Below are 19,414 nucleotides of genomic sequence, written 5' to 3' on the forward strand. Positions count from 1 at the left end.
AAATAATCATTTGAAAACTTCTTTAAACCCTATCGTACCAGATGGGTGGTGGAGCATTGATCCCTGAGTGGAGGAAGTTACCATAGAGCAACCTGAATGTTTCCTCTGCTTCTGTGGGACTGTGATGTTACAACCCCAGCTAGTTCTGCACTATATTGTCCCCAGATCCCTCCAGTAGAGCACTCAGGTCCTGAGATTATGGTCTCTACGGAAAGGCACCAAAACCTTCAGTCAAAATAACCTAAAAAGCTTTCCATTAGGAAAGTGACTAATGGTAGTTTTTTCTCCCCTTTTTTAAGTTTAGTTTATAAAGCAAAAGTCTTATAACAAAAATGACATACCAGTGTGAAAGATTAGCTAATGTCAAACCTGTGCACTTTTATATGAAACTGTTTGTTTAGTTTGTCACTGTTTTTTTCAACCAAACAGCGTTACTACGTGAATATAATTGTACTGAGAATAGACGGTTATATGCTGATGGTGCTGAGGCTGCCAGTAAAGTAAAAAGTGTGAGTAAAGTTTTGACTGATTAGACAAACTGATGAACCACTGGCATGATGTACACAGTCTATCTGTGCACATCTCAGCCAATTTTACAAATCTTAAAAGAAATATTGACATTGCTTGAATGTCATTTAGTGATACACCTCCACAAAGCACCCCAGGGACCCATTTAACCTAAAACTTAAATAACTTGTTTTTAGCATTTTAGCCAATAAATGCTGAAGTAGAGTGATTTGGGGGGTGGAGTTGCTGTCCTGGGTTCATGATGTGCACTGTGCCCCAGCTGGCTCCAACAGGTTGCTGAAGAACCAAGAACATGGTTACTGCCCCATTGTTTAATAGTGGAAATGGAAGGGTTCTTTTGGAAGACTTTGTGGAAGTAATAAATACAAACTATACCAGTATGAACCTGAAGTGATGGCTGGATCTCAGAGACTGACGATCACAATGACCGTCATGGCTGACTAAACAACGTGAATAATTATGACCAAGTTGAGAATGCAGACTAGTGAGAACTAATCACTGTCATGACATCAGCACTCGACACTGCAAATCAACATAAAGACGGCAGGACAGAGCTAACATTGCTAACTCAAAGCTAACTGGATGCTAACTGGTTAAAAATATGTGCCACCTTCAGGGTATTGTTTATGAACTCTCACACCAGAGTAAACTAATCAGTACCAGTTTTAGACTAAGACATTAGTTTAATAACACATGGATTGTCTATATTTTTTCATCAAAACCAAACTGCTCTGAATCACAGACTAATCTGAGGCTGTCAGGCCTGTAAACAGTTCAGACCTGAATGACAGAGCGTGTTCACGCTTGCTCCTCAGTCTCGCTCTCTGTGGCCTGTCCTCCTCTCTATTAGCCTACTAACTATTTTTACAATCAAAAATAGTTGGGACTGCTGCTGGCAAAATGTCCTGCTCCTTTGGCGTGAGGCCAGTCCACCATATTAACTCTTTAAAGTGGTCCGAACCTGAGTTCTGATAGTAATTCCCATCAGAATTTACCTATACAAATCTGACTAAGTTTTAATCTTTTGGGAAGCCAAAAAAATCCTACTCCAATGGTGTTTTTCAGCAGGGGTGTGTAGTGTCAGGGGACACTACACACTTCTCTCTGCTCTTAGTGGAAGGCCTCTCTGCCCTGCTTTCTTTTCGGAGCCTCTCTTTTGTATATTCTCCAAAATTTTTAAACTATGGATCTGGTCAGCTGGTCTCTCAACGCAATTGATCAAATTTTCTCGACAGTAAGACAGATTTTGGGAGAGCTGACTTACCCTGATAGGACATTTTTTGCTGGATACACAATGGATTCCTGGAGGAAATGGAATATTGTTTGTCTGACATTTTTTGTCTTTGGAAGATCTTTACATATTTGGGTTTTTGATAACAGGATTTCTGCTGTTTGGATTAGGCAGTTACCTGACTTATCGTCAAATTCATTTGATGGGTTCGGCGATCAACAATCAAACTGTGTGGTTACAGGAGCTGAATCGCAAGTTGGATGTGATCTTTTTACAGGACCGCAGACTGAATTGCGGTTCTGGAACTCATAATATGGGTTACATCTTGGAGGAAGTTGCTTGCTCGAATCAGGCGGAATGGACCTGGAATTTGGCTGTTTGGATTCGCCATTGAGAAGTATCAGCAAGACTTTTAAGGCAGACGAAAACAAGTCTGCCTGAACCAAAACAATTATTGTTTTGTAAATTCTGGCTTCCCTGACGCTAACCTTGGTCAGCTATCTTCAATTTCTCCCTGGATTTTATGTAAACAAGATGCTCTGCCCCCTCCTGCCTAAGGACATCTGTGGATCTGCTCTGGGCTGGCTGATAAACATTCCATCATTACCAAAGACAATGGCCTCTGTGACGTGATTCATGGACTTCTTTACAAACACGCACCCATACAACATGCACCACACTGCTTCCCACCTCCTGTACACACACACACACTCATTTTCCACCGTCTCTGCCTCATCTTTCTCCCTCCCCTTGTTGTTTCTGTTGTAAAGCACTTTGGATTGCCTTGCTGCTGAAGAGTGCTTTATAAATAAGTTTCATGTCACTTCACTTCACTACACATCATGAACCCAGAATGGCAACCCAGCCCCACAAATCAACCCACAGAAATTATTGACTAAATGCTAAAAACAAGTTATTTAAGTTATAGGTCAGAGAAATGGGTCTCCGGAATGTTGTGTGGATGTGTTGCACTAAATGACATTCGTGAAATGTCAATATTTTGGCATTAAATTTCAGTTCACCTTTAAGTATTGTTTTTTGACCCTTATGCCTTTGACAAGGTAATTTTAATACTGTGAATATTACTCTTTCATAGGTTACTATTTAGCACTTTTTTAAACCATTTTGTTTTTGTTGCCAACAATTTTTGTAATTTTGTGTAATTCACGAACAGATCAGCACTAACAAATTACATGAGATCTCACAAAATGTCATTTGTATGGTTTAACCAATACAGCTGCATTTCCGTCCTTCCTCTTTGTAAGATAATTTTATCCATGATTTTAGTTTAAAACTGGCAGAAAGGCAGCAGGTGATTTGCATTTCTTCAAGAGAAGTTTGGTCTTAAATTATACATGTATTCTCTTGCTGATTTTTTTCCAAATGTAAAGACTCATGTGAGAACAATGCAAAGGAGCTTAAGCGTCATAAGGTGTGGTGTATCGTTTCCTGTCCTGCTTGTTCCTTCACAAATGAAAATCAGAAGGTAAATCAAGGTGACGATGAACACCTAAACTAAAATGCGCTGGACTTGTTTTTGTCTAACTGCCAGCACAGTGTTGAAACAGTATGTCTCTAAGAGAGGAAAGAGTGCTTCCCTTCAGTGTCACAGTCGCAGCAGGGTGTATGTGTGTGTGTGTATGTAAGGAGGGGGGTTCCTTGGTGGCAAAACAGGATGCAGGTCTCATCTTATCATGGCAGAATATCACACCCTCAGCCTCATTTCTGTTTGGGCCAAACAGACAAACCGCTTGCCTAACATTTCTGAGCCTATGGGACCAGACTTCTCACCAATCAGTGATTTGTGTAATTTGTCCTACAGTATCAATCAGTCGTGACGTTTCTACACACCATTTAGCAGCTGGACTTGTATTCCTGTTCAGCTGACACAGTTCTCCACATATGACCTCCATCCTAACTGAGACAGAAAGCCTCTGTTTAACCTCAGCAGCTGCTCAAACCTTCACATATTTATCCTTCAACATTGAGGCCCCATTCACATGGCATTTTGTGAATACAAAAAAAATGATTGTTTTAGTCATACAGCCACATGGAAACAGCATTTTAGGAACCACAAACCAGTACTTTTGGAAAATGTGTTCCAGAGTGAGAAAACCTTAAACCACCCTTGATTTTTTGTGTACACAGCCTAAACACAACCTTTTGAAAATTATGTTGTCATGGACCCACCTGCCTAACATACAGCCCCAAGTGTGACAGACGTAACAGCAACAATAATGGCAGGTTACATGCTTGTGTTTGTGCTACATACACTAGTTTCTCAACTACAGATAAAACTTCATCAACCTTCAGAAAAAGTTGATGAATGATAACAATGCCTTAAATAAAGCAGAGCAAAAACACATATATTTACACCAAATATTCTAAGGCCAAGGGGGGTCTTATCACTATATTAAAAATTCTGTCAACAACAATAAAAAGGAAATGTTGCAGAAAAAACACAATATACATCAAATATGCATTTAAAACGTGGGAAATGGGAATCATTTTAAAAGATCGACTTTGATTTTTAACTTTTCCATATATGCTTTGAATATCATGTGGAAAACCCTTCCCCCCAGGTGTTTTTGAATGGATACTGGGCCTGAAAAGTGTCCATAATCTTCCCATATTTGGACCAACTTGACTCCCAGTCAACACTCCCTGTTCTGCACTTTTGTGGTGTTGTAAAAAAAAGGATAAAAAGGATTTGTTTTTAGTCTTGTGTTTGCCATCCTCGTCCTTTTTCTTCTTGTGTTTACAATTTGCAGTGTTTGCTCCACGTCTTCTTTTCTTATTCTGGTGTAATTTTTGGGAGCACAGCAACACATACAGACCTGGCACAGGTTCTAAAGTGTTTAGTTGGGTTTTCTGTGTGGAAAAGACACATCTAGAAACGGTGCCTTCTTAGATACCAAAAAGGGCTGTTTTGGAAAAACTGTGTTTCTGTGTAGACAAGGCCCCAGATGCAAAAGAAAAGGATTACATCTGACAGTAATAGTTGTAACTCTTCATTTTTACATTCGATTTAACAGCAATAGTAACAACTGATATATACATTTGAAAAATGCAAGAAAATGGAAATCAAAAATGTTAAATAATTCATTAGAAACTGGTGCTGTGAATAACAAACTGAATATTGAAAAGTAACTCACAATAAATCCAATTGTATCATCAGTCAAACTCTAAAGTACAGTTTGCAGAAACATCCTCATATTTTAAACTCATCATGCCACTGCACACGTATCTAATCATCGTTTCTGATGCCACTCCCAGTTCACACTGCATTAAAGCACCGCTGATGTGGTTTTCAGTTGCATCCTATTTCCACCACATCTACTGAGATTATTCGTCTCTAACATATAAAAACAATGAGTCAAGCTGCAGGGCATGCCAGGTATACCCCCTCTTTTGCACACAGACAAACTGGATGATCTTACTGGGCCTGTGAGAGCTCATGCCCTCCCTGAAGTGGTTTGCACCAGACTGAAGCCATCCCTAAATCTGCCTAATTCAGAGAGCATTGTTAGTGTTACATTACCAACGGCTGATTTTACACCCTCAATATGGATCTCTGGTACAAAGAAACTGCAATTACATGATGAACTATAATGGCCTATTAGAGTCACTGTAAGAAAAAAATACAAAAGGAGCTGGTAGGCAGGGAAAAGTTTGGAGAAAAATCACAGATATTCTGACATTAATGCAATTTATTTATGTGAAAAAACATGGATATTCTCTTATGTTGGAAAGTCCTAAATTTGCAACAAAAAAGTCAAACTTTTCATAAACAATTTAAAATATTTTGAGAATAAAATTAGGATATTCTCTACAGTTATAAACCTGAAAGAAAAAAATCTAATAATCTAATAATCCAGGACTACAGCTTTAAATTAACTAGAAAATGTTCTTGAATGCTTACTAAGACAGTTAAGTTATAAATTTATGGGAAAAAAGCTAATATGAAGCTGTGATTTGGTGTGGCAGTACCTGAGCATCATCCCCAACACTGCACACTATTTTTGCCCGGTTGGGGTCAACCCTGTCTGTTAGCAAAATAGCTCATATCTCAGGAATCATTGAATGGATTTTATTAAAGCTCTCTAAAAGAAATCACTCGATGTATATCTACAGCTCATTATCCTTTGGAGTTAGCCCAATTCAAGATGGCCACCAAAAATGGCTATAACTCAGTTTTACAGATACTGGAATGAACAAATGAATATTTAAGCATCCACTTATACTCACATACACTGACATACAACACACATAACAGTAATTACTGTACATACATACACATACACATACATATATATAAACATATGCATATATTAAGCATGTATCTGTATTTTTGTAAAGCACTTCGTGATTTTATCTATAAAAGGTGCTGTAAAAATAAAGTTTACGAATTCACATATATTCATACACACATATATACATACATATTAAGCTAAAACTTGTTGTTGTAGTATTTGAGAATCATCCTCATGATAATCTTTAAATGCTAACACATCTCACGAGATTTCACAATATTTGGTGAGATCACCCACAACAATATTTACCAGGTTTGACCAAAACGACTATAACTGTCCCTTCTCAGCATATCTAACACCAGATATTCCTACCAATATGCTAATACACAAAGTTATAGACGTTCTTAACCAAAATAACCTCATACATTGACACGGAACCATTGTTAGTGAGAACTTTCACTGGAAAAATAAGCAGCCCGTTCAACAGGTTCATGAAATCAGACATGGAATCTTTTCAAATGTGCCAACAACAGTTTGCCCGTAGGTCCTGAGTCAACAGAAACACAATCAAATAGTTTCAGGGAGCGCTTTAAAACCTTGTTTTACTTGTCGTCACTTCAACATGCTGTGCAGTTAAAGCTTTGAGGCACTTACATGTCTGAGTCAGATGTACTCTAGAGCCAGGCTGAAGGACGAGTAAAGGCCCGCAGCTACGGTTGGACCAGGAGAACCAGATTATTTATTTATTTATTTTTTTAACATATTACAGATATGGACAAAAGGGACATGGTGGAGCATGGAAAGCAACAGAATGATAAACCGAAACCAAACAGGAGATCCCCAGAGGTTCCAGATCCCATGACTACATTCAGCAGGTTTATGAGACAAACAGTCTGAGCACTTTGTGGATTTGACTAACCAAACACCAGGATCAGTTCTCTCTGTGGGTCCAACAACCACAGGCAGATAGACAACAGATAAAAGGAGAACTGGCTGGTAGAACAAGTTCACAAGTTGTAAGGAAGCATGCTCATATTTGTACTCTCTGTCAAATACAATATATAAACAAGATGTACATTTTCTTACAGATAAAGGAAAACTGTCAAAACAATCTGCAGACTGAGCCAGAGGTCTCTGTATGCAACTCTGGGCTGCTGCTGCTGCTATTATACACCGCCTGGCCAAAAAAAAGTCACCACCCAAAAAAAAGGTTACACACTGATATTTCATTGGACCACCTTTAGCTTTGATTACAGCACACATTCGCTGTGGCATTGTTTCAATAAGCAACTGCAATGTCACCAGATTTATTTCCATCCAGTGTTGCATTAATTTTTCACCAAGATTCTGCATTGATGATGGTAGAGTCTGACCTTCTCCAGCACATCCCAAAGATTCTCAGTGGGGTTAATGTCTGGACTCTGTGGTGGCCAATCCATGTGTGAAAATGATGTCTCTCACTCCCTGAACCATTCTTTCACAATTAAAGCCCGATGAATCCTGGTATTGTCATCTTGGAATCTGCCCATGTCATCAGGGAAGAAAGAATCCATTGATGGAATAACCTGGTCATTCAGTATATTCAGGTAGTCAGCTGACCTTTGACCTCATTCTTTGAGCTCATCCTGTTGCTGAACCTGGACCTGACCAACTGCAGCAACCCCAGATCATAGCACTGCCCCCACAGGCTTGGACAGTAGGCAACACTTCACCTGCCTCTCTCGCATTCGTCGCATTCTGGTTTTATTTCCATTTTACACAACATCCCAACTTCTTAAGAATTGGGGATATACAAGGATCATCAAAACTGGATCTATAGAAGTTAGAAGGCCCATGGTACTACAACGCCTGTGATTCATTTTTACTGTAATCACAAATCTAAAAGTTGTGGTTCACAAACAATGTTTTTAAAAAAGAATCAACTAGACTTCTGTTTTGTAGCTAAAGACATGCAGAGTTATGACTATTAAACTGCAGGATGTTGGTATTGATAATATTAGTTTTTGGATCGACCCACAAACCCTTACTTCACTGACGTAAAAGTTGGACTAAGGTTACTTTGAAAAACATGAGGTATCTATGTGTATCTGATTCAGTATTATATCTGAAAGTGACCTGGGTTGGTTAAAAAAAAAGATTTGTCAAGTTCAGGCTGTCATAAAACAAATCAGATATGGGTCATAAAAGGCCAAATAAGAGGACTCAGTCAGGTCAGGATCAATCTAAACAAGAAGGTATCAATTCCATCTGTATGTGTGTGTTTTGCGTGTGCTCACACAGTATATAAGAGCCAAATTAATTTTGTAATTTTGTGGCTCCATGCAAACTTTATTTAGTAGGACACCTTTTCAACTTTTAAATGTAAAGGCAGCAGTTCCCGGTTCCCAGGAGGCCTGGAAAGTGACAGGCTTTGACTTGCAGGGTAAAGGTAAGTAAAAACACCCCAGACATTACCAAGAAACAACATCACAGCTCACTCTGAGATAGTAGAAAACACTGAGCTGACTGAAGGAAAGAGCATCAAAAAAAGTGATGAAAAAAACCTCAAACCAAGATTTATGATAAACATTCAGCTTCAAGTTATGAAAATTTGTTGATTTATGTATGATTTGTTACAAACAATAGCTTTTATAACCTAGCAGTTTTCAGAATATGTTCTCAATGTACAAAAAGACCAATTTTACTTTCTACTTCATTTTATTAGATAGTTCAGACCCCCAAATTATTCCAGTCACATTTTTAAAAATCCCATATATGAAATGCTCTGATGCACTAGTGAGCACTCTAACTGATCAGAAAGGAAACTAGTCTCATGACTTTTTGACTTTTTTATTTTAATTTTTGCAAAGTTCTGCCCAAATCCAGTTTTCTTGTGTGAATTTTATTTGTTTTATGTTGCTCTGAATCTGACTTTGACTGGAAAAGAACCCTGTCCAAAAAAAAAAAAAAAAGAAATGTGAGGATTATGTCTTTATCTCAAAGACAGTGATGTGACATTTTTTTTACCCTATCCCAAAATACTCCTTAAATATTCTGTCACACAATGCTTCTTTGATGGTAAATCACAACAATAACTAGAAAACTTTTGCAATTCTGTGAAAATGAAGAATTCACTGGCAAGGCCTTCTCTGCTGGCCTAACATCACCAAGAATCATCATAATTATGATAAAGGTTAATTTAGTTTTTAATTTACTTAGATATCTAAAAGTATTCATATTCTCTTCATGTGATATTATGCTCCTTCCAGTGCTGTTGTTTTTAGGTTAGAGTTTTTATCCAATCAGAATTCAGCTCTTATGTTGCCAGGCTGGATGAAATCTGCCTGGGCCTTCAGAATCAACAGTGCAGGCGTCTGTGCTGTAAGTGAACGGGCAGATACAGTTGATAGACAGTTGTGATAGCCAATCAGATCACGAGTTGTGTCAGTAAGGTCCTCTCCTCACGTTGAATGTGACATTTACGCATCCTGTGATTGGATATGGATACTTACTAGTTTGAGCCGCGGCAGTGCTATGCAGATCAACAGAGTCACACCCGGGACTGTTAACGGTTAAACATTTTTAACCCACAATGGCCGAAGGAGAGCAACACGTTGATTTGGTTGCTGATTTACTGGCAAGGCTGTTTTCAAGACGAACTTTTCAAGAGAAGCTAGATCTCGTTAGAGGAGGACGGCCGACCCCGAGCAAGCTAACCTGTCCCGAGCTAGCTAACCTGTCCCAGAATGGATTTTGTGTTGAAATAAGTGTTTTGGGGACACAGCCGTTTTGGTTTTTTTATTCTATTTTATTTAGTTTTGACAGTAGCATACCAGATATGTTTTAATTGCTGATTCGGGTTTGTTGATTTTTAAAATGCGCCAGATAATAGCCCATTTTGTACACAACTGAGGTGATGCAATGCCAAGTAGTGCTTAAGTGTGTTTCTAACTGCTCTCCAATCCTGGTGTTGTAAATGCTGGCATAATGAAAGGTATTTAATGACTAAGTTGGACATCACTGAAGGCCTAAGTGTGAAATGCACCGCCTGCCACTGGAAGAATGAATGTCCAGTGTTGAATGACAAAAACTTTTTGAAACTGAATTTTTAAATTTTAACAATCCAAACAAAAGGTAAAACTAACAAAGACAAACTAAAAGTGAAAATTGACAAAACAAAAGCTAAAAGGTAAAGCCAACAGAATATTAACTAAATGTTAAATCCAGCTGAACAGTAGCTAAAAGGTGAAATTAGCAAAACAGTAGCTAAAAGTTAAGACCAGCAAAATAGCAGATAAATGCTAAAATTAGCGGGAGAGGAAAGCTAAAATGATCAGAACAGTAGCTAACTGCTAAAACCAGAATAGTAGTTAACAACTTACAAAACAGTAAGTAAACCTAAAAATGATGCAGGTGTGCTAATGTAGATTTCAAAGAGTTTTTCAAGGATTCAAAGAGAGCTCATTGCACTTCTATGAAAAAAGTTAATTAATTCAAAAAGATAAAAGCTACAAAATGTCCTGAATGAGCTGAATATTCTAAACAAGTTCCATGTACCAATACACAGTACCTATTTACAGACGTACTGTCTGTATTCAGTTTGTGCCTCACATATCAACTCTACACACAGAATGAAGTCCCCCCCCCCCNCACACACACACACACACACACACAGGTCAACAGAGTGAGAAAGCACCCCACCCCCACACAGGTAAATCAAGACAACAAAAGATAGAGACTTATTTACTTACTTTTCATGCTTTAGTATTTATGTCTAAGCTGGGTCTATACACAGAGTCTGTCTGATGTGAAAAAACAGAACAACTGTGTCCAATAGTCAGAGAACGCACAAAAAAGCATCTTTTCCACACACAGCTAGAAGATGACAGACAGCGACTTCTTTTCTTACCTTTTCAAAAGTATTTACATCTAAACAATGTTTAAACAGCAGCTGTATCTAAACGTTTTCACTCACATGTCAAGGACAAGTTTTTTTTCAATGAGTCCACAGAAGCTAATCACAAGCTTTTATCAGTCATTTCCTTTTCAGAAAAATCACCAAATCCACTGCTTCAGCCAAGCTCTCTTTTTTCATCAAGTTTCACCATGTTTTAAATGGAAAAAAAATACAAAACAAAGTCTGTTGTGCTTTTCGAACAAATGCACGTGCGCCAATTGATTCTTCTTCCCGAAGCCATTTTAGAACCCACCTGCTAATGCCGCACATTGCCGTGACAGGAATTTGATTGGCTGTACACGTGCAGCATCAGAATCAAGTCAACAGGGCTCGTGTGTGGGCCGCCACCTGTATGCTCAAATAGTTCAAGTCCAAAAAATATACTAAAGAAACCCCAAGAAACAAAAGTGTAATTGCTGACTCAGCTGTGTTGTTACAAAAGCTTCAGCAGCAAAAATTATGTGGATAAGTGGGTATGTTAGAAGAAAAGAGGATTTATGGACTCTACTCTACTCTCGCTCCTCATCCTCCATTAGATGAAGGTTAATGATGAAGAGATTCAGCAGAAGAACCAAGAACAGAAAAAAGCAGATGGAAATGGAAAGAAAGCGTGACCATTTAAAAGCCATTGTGATGGAAGCTACATGACTTGTTTTACCATCAGTAAATAAGAACTAAATAGCAACTTTACCAAGTTCAAATATTTGTTGATGTGGTGATTCTGAAGGTTTGGTATTTTTGGTACTTCCTGGTGGGCCGTCTCGACGGCTGATTGGCAGCTCTTCTTCACTCCCTCTACACCTGTGGCAGATCAGGCTCATCAGAAGGCAGCTGGTACTTAAGGCCGTGGTGGGAACCAGACCAGCGCTGGAGCATTATTTTGCCTCTGTGGTAAAGTGCTAAGCCTCTTGTGATTTACGAGTTTTTCTAGTGAACCCTTTCTGAGCTTTTTGTATTTTTTGTGCTTTTACTTACCTAGGACAACCTGACCTGTGTGGATCAGGTCTGGTCTGCTGTGGACACCTGCCTCGGAGATAAGTTACCTATCTGTTTGCCTGTGCCTGTCTGCCTGCCTAAAGAGGGATACTTACCTACTGCCTCCTGGAGAATCTGCTAACCTGCTACTGGGAAATACCTACCTTTGTACTCACCTCCGTGCCGTGGATCACCCTTCGCACAGTAAGGCCTTCCACCTGTGGATATAACACTTACCTGCCTCCTCACCAAGGAAATACTTACCACGTCCTCTGCTTCCAGGTCCTGGTTCCTGTTATTATCCCCGTTCCCGATTCACTGTAAAATAAAACTCACTTCCTATTATCTTGGTCTCCCGTGTCTGTCTGACGCCGAGCTGCTCATTTTAGAATATTTACGAATCCTGACAGTTGATTGGTTACATACCTGATTCTCCAATGCTATAGGGCTTCGCTGTCATCCAAAACTTTTAGAAAAATGTTTCATCCTGCAAGGCAAAGCTGCACTTCAGCTACAAATGTGTCCTAATTTGTAAATAAAAGTAGGCAAGTTTAAAATAAAACTCAGCTGTAGTTTTTTAATTAAGTTTCAATCAGTTTCAAATACTTAGTTCTTGATTCCTAAGTTTTTAAAACAAAATATTCAGAGCAAAAAGTTAAAGACTGCGTGAGCTGGGCCTGCATTTCTGTGGAAACAGAAATGAACTGGAAAACACTCAGGCAACAGTCCAAGACCAATACAAACAGCAAGGCAGAGCAGCGGACTAACACCCCACCATGTCTCTGTCTAATTTTATGCAGGTATGCTCACTGAAGTATAAAACCATTTTTTCTACGCCCGTCCTCAAAGCATGGGCCTGATGTTGCTCCAATAAAACTTGATCTGGCAGAGCAGAAGTGTGCTGAGATGCTACTGTATGCATGCACTATTAACGCTGACCAACAAGCTAAAAGACTGAGTGAGGTCATCCTCTAAAAGCTTTGCATGATTCAGTAGGTGTGAAACAATTCATTGATTCTTCATAATCTTGCAGAAGAGGGCAATAATCAGTGCACAAAATCCTTGAAGCTTCATCTGAACATCGACAGGTTTTTAAAACTGCTTGAATTAGCACTTTCTTTCACAATCTGTTAAATTTAGCATTTAATACGATATATAAAGTGTTAGTGTCAAATTTCTAAATGTATGAAGTTAAACTCCAATTTACATGCATAAAATTACAACCTCAGTTCTGTCAAAATTGGGGCATTTGGGTAAAAGCTAAGAAAAACAGAATGCAATGATTAGTAAATCTCATACACCCATATGTTTTCATAATGGAACATAAAAAAATATAAAATATTTATATTAAAAAACAGTAACTTTAAAAAATAAATGCCTCTCTGATGGTATGTGGGTGCAGCAGTACCTATGGCATGGGTAGTTCATCAATGCAGAAAAGTATATACAGGTTTTAGAACAACATATGATTCTATCCAGCAAAAACAATCCAGTAAAGAAGAGCCACGACTGTTGAACAGCTAAGATCCTACATATGACAAGAAATGGACAACATTCCACTCTAAAAAGTCAGGTCTTAAAATGTGGCTCAACTGTCGCCACCTCCAAATTGTTCCTTCATCTGGGAAGTTACCAGAAGATTGTGTCCATCTGGTTAGAAAGGTTTTTGAAGTTTGAGCTGAATTGGGGAGATCATTAATTTCCATCCTCATTTTTCCCCTTCCTGAGGAGCGTGGTTACTACTTTTAAAGAAGAAATTCATTTGTTCATCTCCAGAATCAGGGTCATGTCTTCCTCTGACTCTTTTTTGTGGAAAAAAGTGACCAGCTTCCTCACTTTAATTAAAAGGTCTGACACTCCTTCCACCTTCAGGACTTCAGAACTACTAGATTAGTACCTGCGTGTTCCTCATTGAACCCTCTGGTTTGTAGAACATGGTTCTGCAAAACTCACTTGTCATTGCCGTACTGCACAGTGACTGTGATATATGAATCAGTGGCACACGATGTCACACCGTCCGCTGTTAGCACCACTCTTTGAGCTTCAGTCAGTGACTCTACAATAGAGCAGAGAGCTTGTTCTTTGTGAATAGCTTTCTATTTCTTATTTTATACCTTGGCTCCGAGACACGGAGGAGGTATTGGAAGTTCTCATTTTCAGTAACACTGTATGGCTGTATATCTTTACAAATAAAGAAGGCTATGCCATCTGTAATTTTCTTTGAGCAAGTGGAGCTGCTGGACAAGAGGGAATGAAAAGTAGTTGGGATTCTTTGACCACCACTCTTGGAGCCACGTAACCAACACAAATCCAAACTTGAGACAGTTAAAACCAGGGCACTGGCGGATGCCTCCACATTGAAGGCGTGTCGTTGTTTCAAGTGTGTAATAAAGTTAGTTGTACTTCTTGTATACTTTACAGCAGCATGGCATAATTTTCAAAGTGCATTTGATTTATCTAGCTGTCCATCCTTCTTGTAAAATCTGTAGTGTTGCCAGACTTGGTGTGTATACTGTCCTGGGCTCCCGGTTCTCCACTCATCTTGTACTAAACTCTGTTGGTGTTTGTGGTGTGCCTCTTACCCATGCTTCTTAGCCTGTTCAGGTCAACATCTAGCTGTTTGCATGTTTTTCTCCTTGAAATAAGCATGTTCAGCTCCTGTTTAATCACAGCAGCCTATACTTCTGCTCAAACCTTTAATTCAGATCGAGCCTACACTCCATACACTCATGTCTGAGCTGCGCAATGTTGGGTTGATGAAATAAGATTCAGGGTCTACAGGGATATATGTCAGGCTTTTTACTGGCAGCTTGTCTTAATTTCAACATGCAGCTGTAAAGAAACTACATACTTGTGCCTTGTCCACAGGAAAGTTTTTCCCCCTAAACAATCTTTTCATTTATCTTTCTTGAAATATCTTCCTCAACACAGCCCTGTTTCTATGAATGTTTACAGCCACAGATAAACACAGAGTGCTATGGTAACTCTGCCAGTTGTGTATGTGGAGCTGTAATAACTTTACATATACGAAGAAAACTATGCCTTAAACAATTGGGAAAAGACCAGGTGATTATGTCATGGCTTTGGAAGCTTTTTATAGGCTAGTGACAACATTTGAGTTAATTGGAGGCACACCAGTGGATGCAGTTTAAGGCCCATCTCAAACACACTGCTTCTTTGAGTGACATTTTAGGAAAATCAAAAGAAATCAGCCAAGATATCAGGAAAAGAACTGTCAACCTTCACAACTCTGGCTCATCTTTGGGTACAATTTCCAGATTACTGAAGGAGAAGTTAATCTATTCAAACAATAATGCACAAATATAAACAGCATAGGGATGTCCTGCCATCGTACCCCTCAGGAAGGAAATAGGTTCTGTGTTTCTGAGATGAACATGTTTGGGGGGAAGTGTGCATATCAACCCCAAACCAAATGCAAAAGCCCTCGTGAGCTGGCTAAAGCTGGTGAGAGAGTGTCATTATCCACAGTGATACCAACATGGGCTGAACGACCACTCAGAGAGGAAGAAGCCATTATTCCGAAAGCAACATAAAAAGCCAAATTACAGTTTGAAAATTCAAACAAAACAAAGACCTTAATGTTAGGAGACATGTCCTGTGGTCTGATGAAATTAAAATTAAACTGTTTGACCATAATGGCCTTTGTTTGGAGGGAAAAGGGGGAACCTTCTAATCCAGAGAACATCATCCCCATTGTGAAACATGGGGGTGGCAGCATTATGTTGCAGGGGTGTTTTTCTGCAGCATGTACTGGTGAACTTCATACAATAGAGGAAAGAACATTGTGTGGAAATACTGAAGCAACATCTTAAGACATCAACCAGGAAGTTAAACGTTAAACTCAAATGGGTCTTCAAATGGATAAGGACCCTAAGCATAATGTCAAGTTAGTTACAAAGTGGCTCAAGGACAAGAAAGTCAATGTTTTGGAGTGGCCATCACAAAGGCCTGAGCTCAATCCAGGAAATTTGTTGGGAGACATTAAAAGTCAGCCTCCAAACGTGACTCAGTCCCACCAGTTCTGTCAGGAGGAACGGGACAAAATTCCAGCAAACTATTGTGAGAAGCCTGTGGAAGGACACCCCAAACGTTTGACCCAAGTTATACAGTTTATATACAATGATACCAAATACTAAGAAAATGAATGGAAACTTATGACTTTGAAGAAAGTAAGAATAAAAAAATTCTCTATGAAATTCTGTTGCTCATTATTCAGACATTTAGCCAAAATAAATAATTTTGTTAATCCTAACTGGAAAGAATTAATCCGATTTAATGTCAGACTGAGAAAGAAGATCATCTGTCTTTTTATACTGTGTATGTAAACTTCTGATTTGAACTGTATTTATTCAGATCAGCAGGCGCAGGACCTCCTTTTCCACTGACAGCTCAATAACATGTCTACAAACCATATAGTAGCTACAACAAGAGAACAAATGAGGCCTCAGGTCCACATTAGAGAAGCTTCACTTTTGGCTCCTGCAAGAAAAACATGACTAACCATATCTCTCCTTCGATTAGAAGGGAAGGTTTGTTGTGGAGAGCATAGGCCTACAGCTCGTGTGTGCCACTTCATTTCCTCAAGGTCTGCTGTGAAAAAACATCCCTCCTCCAGTGGAGCCCACACGTGGGGAGATTACATCTTTTATTTATCACTTCTTGGCTTTATTTTTCTAGCAAATTCCAGCCTGGAGGGCAATCAGCCAAGAAACCCTCCCTGTGTGTGTGGACTACTGTTACTCCTCACATATATGGATCGAACCCAGATTTAGTCTCTTTCCTACAGAAATAAGTCTTTATATCTGGTCATGTTGTGTATGCACAAACATGCAAATTAAGCTCTTGCCTCTGTGGGTTTGGAGGGGGATAAGGGTGACAGAGAAATCTAAGCATTCAGACTACATATACAATTAAAACTGGAGAAATCGTATTTTTGTTCAAATGCAGTGTGAATGTTGCATGCTGAATGACTTTGCTAAAATTGGCTATAAAAAACTCAAATTAAGTTGTTAAAATTTAAACAAGCAAAATGGAATGAGCTTAACAGAGGCTAAAATGATCCAAACACAAGCTAAAAGCAGCAAAACAAATGCTAAAGTTAAAAAGAGCTAAACTAAACTAAAATCATTCCTTTCCAGTCGTCAACATACTTCTCAGGATTAAGAATTGCACAGAAAGGAAGAGTCTGTTGACTTCCTTAGGTAGATAACCTTTAACTAACTGCTATTTAACAATGTATTGTGTGAATTTATTGTATTCTAGTTGGATTGAATTGACTGTAATTGGATCAGAATTTGACTTGAATGAACTTGTTATTATTCTGCTGTACAGTGCTCTGAGACAACTTGTGTTGTGAACTGGCACTATATAAATAAACAGAATCGAACCAAAAATTAGCTAAAGTTGGCAAAACAAACAACAAAAATAGCAAAAAGTAGCTAGGCAGCTGCTAGAGCTTAAAATCAGCTAAACAGTCGTGCGTGCAAGCAAAACTGCAGCTCGAAGTGGCAGACAGTAACTAAAGGCTAAACATAGCAGCATGTTAGCTACAATAGCAGGAAATGAGTGTTTTAAAATAATAATAAAAGTTATAAAAGTCATTGCCTGCTGGTTAATATAACACATAGTATACAAAGGTAGTCTGATTGCAAAAGGCTACCAACAGGACAACAACAGTGTGAATGCTGACTCGGCATCAAACGATGACGAATGCAGAGTAATGGGATTACAGCCTTCAGTGGCAGGATGTCCTGAGTCTGAGGGACTCATGTGACTCAAAAGCTCCGGATAGACGCTGTAATTGGGTACTGTCTCCATTATCTCCTCACCTCAGCACCGCCTCTGCTCCTCTGCCATGACTGCTGATTACTGATATCCACAGAGCCATACAGCTGGCAGGGGTGTGAATCATGGCCCATTCCAAAGAATAGCTGAGCCCTAAACACATCTTCCATCCAAATCTCTTCTACTTAACATGTGAGTGAAAGGGGGCTTTTGTTTGCTGTCTTTTTTACAGGCAACAGGAAGCTTGAAAGACACAACATGCAACATGAACATGAAAATAGGAACAAAGTTTCAAACTCTCAACAGAAAATCAGTGCAATTGATATGTGAACTGGGTCGTTAAATCTGAAAGGAAGCTCTGGTCTTTCTAAAGGGGAAAAAACCCACATTGATTCTTGCTGTTGATGTGCAAAGTGTCTGTTCATGTTGTGCCCAGTGTCAGCAGACATATTCCTCAGGGTTTCTTCTTATTTTTCCCTTTTAGGAAGAAGACTTCAGCACTGTAAACATTCCTAAATGTATAACCCTGATAGTGAATCTCTCTGCAGCCGCTCAGTGTCTGCTCATCGAAACTCCAGCACGCTGACACAAAGACTCCATGCATTTGTAATCATCGTTCGACAGCCCATCAACAGACAGAACGACTCATTCAAATGTAATGTGTCAGTTGAGTCCCACCCTGCGCACTTCCCCTATTACTCAATGCCTTTATGTAATTGTCTAGAAGTAATTTTACAGGTCTGACTGTGCTGTTCATCAGAAACAACATGTTATCTCATTTAAAAAGCTTTAATGTCACTTAATGGTTCCACTTGGCTTTACTTCGAGGTTTTGTGCCTCAAACAGGCAGCAGGCAGATTTTTTTAGATTCTGACCCATAAAATGATTGCTGCAAAGACTTGTGACTCCATCTACTGCCAGTTTAAATGTTTAATTAATACTAATAATCCTATTAAACAAGGGCATAATGACACCATAGTCTTATTACTATCTTATGACTATTATTTTGAACAATTTTGGTAAAAATAAACCATAGATATCATTTTTAAACGTATGTTGACATCTGAAGACCCACATGTGTTTCATGGCTCATTCTGGGCTCCCGACCAAGGAAGCTGAAGTCTGATTGTGACAAAGTTCTGAATATACCTCAGAAGTTCTTCGGGCACAGCTTAGTTTTGCAAAACATCAAAGTTATTTGAAACCTTTTTTTGTATTTATTCCTGAAGCAGACCGGATTTAAATACCCCCCGTCACTCAGTTTAAAGCCCAATTACTGTCGCCTGTGCCTTTGTTGTCACCTTATCTGCTCACGCTGCAGCTTGAGGCATATCAGCTTTAATAAGAACCGTTCTGTTGTGTCCCGGTTCGGGAAGTTTGGTTCCGGTCTGGTCAACACTCACCGACTTGCAGCACGTTCTCCACGCAGCCGCTCTCCAGCAGAGCGACCCCCCGGCGGAACGGCAGCCGCGTCTCGGTGCTGCTCTCGCCGCTACTTCCGCCGTCCTCCCCGCCGCCGAACGACGAGTACATGCAGATCTCCCGCTCGCTCCTCGGGAACGACCAGTACACGATCCGCCTCTGGACCGGCTCCGGGATCCGCTCGAAACGCTCCTCCACCCTCTGAAACGGCCACTTCTCCGCGACTTTCCTCGCCGCGATGTCCAGGAGCGACTCCGGGCTCCG

The 19,414-nt window shown here is 39.5% G+C and overlaps 1 protein-coding gene across 1 annotated transcript in view; it reads right to left on the reverse strand.

Annotated features, from left to right (window-relative positions):
• LOC108250365 (zinc finger SWIM domain-containing protein 6) overlaps positions 1-19,414 on the reverse strand; it is a 52,431-nt gene that overhangs the window by 32,472 nt on the left and 545 nt on the right. The window contains exon 2 of the mRNA XM_037979453.1: positions 19,132-19,413. Coding sequence (XP_037835381.1) covers positions 19,132-19,413 — 282 coding nt within the window. The remainder of the gene's footprint in view (positions 1-19,131; position 19,414) is intronic.

This window comes from Kryptolebias marmoratus, linkage group LG14 (genome assembly GCF_001649575.2).
Source record: "Kryptolebias marmoratus isolate JLee-2015 linkage group LG14, ASM164957v2, whole genome shotgun sequence".
NCBI classification, from domain to species: domain Eukaryota; kingdom Metazoa; phylum Chordata; class Actinopteri; order Cyprinodontiformes; family Rivulidae; genus Kryptolebias; species Kryptolebias marmoratus.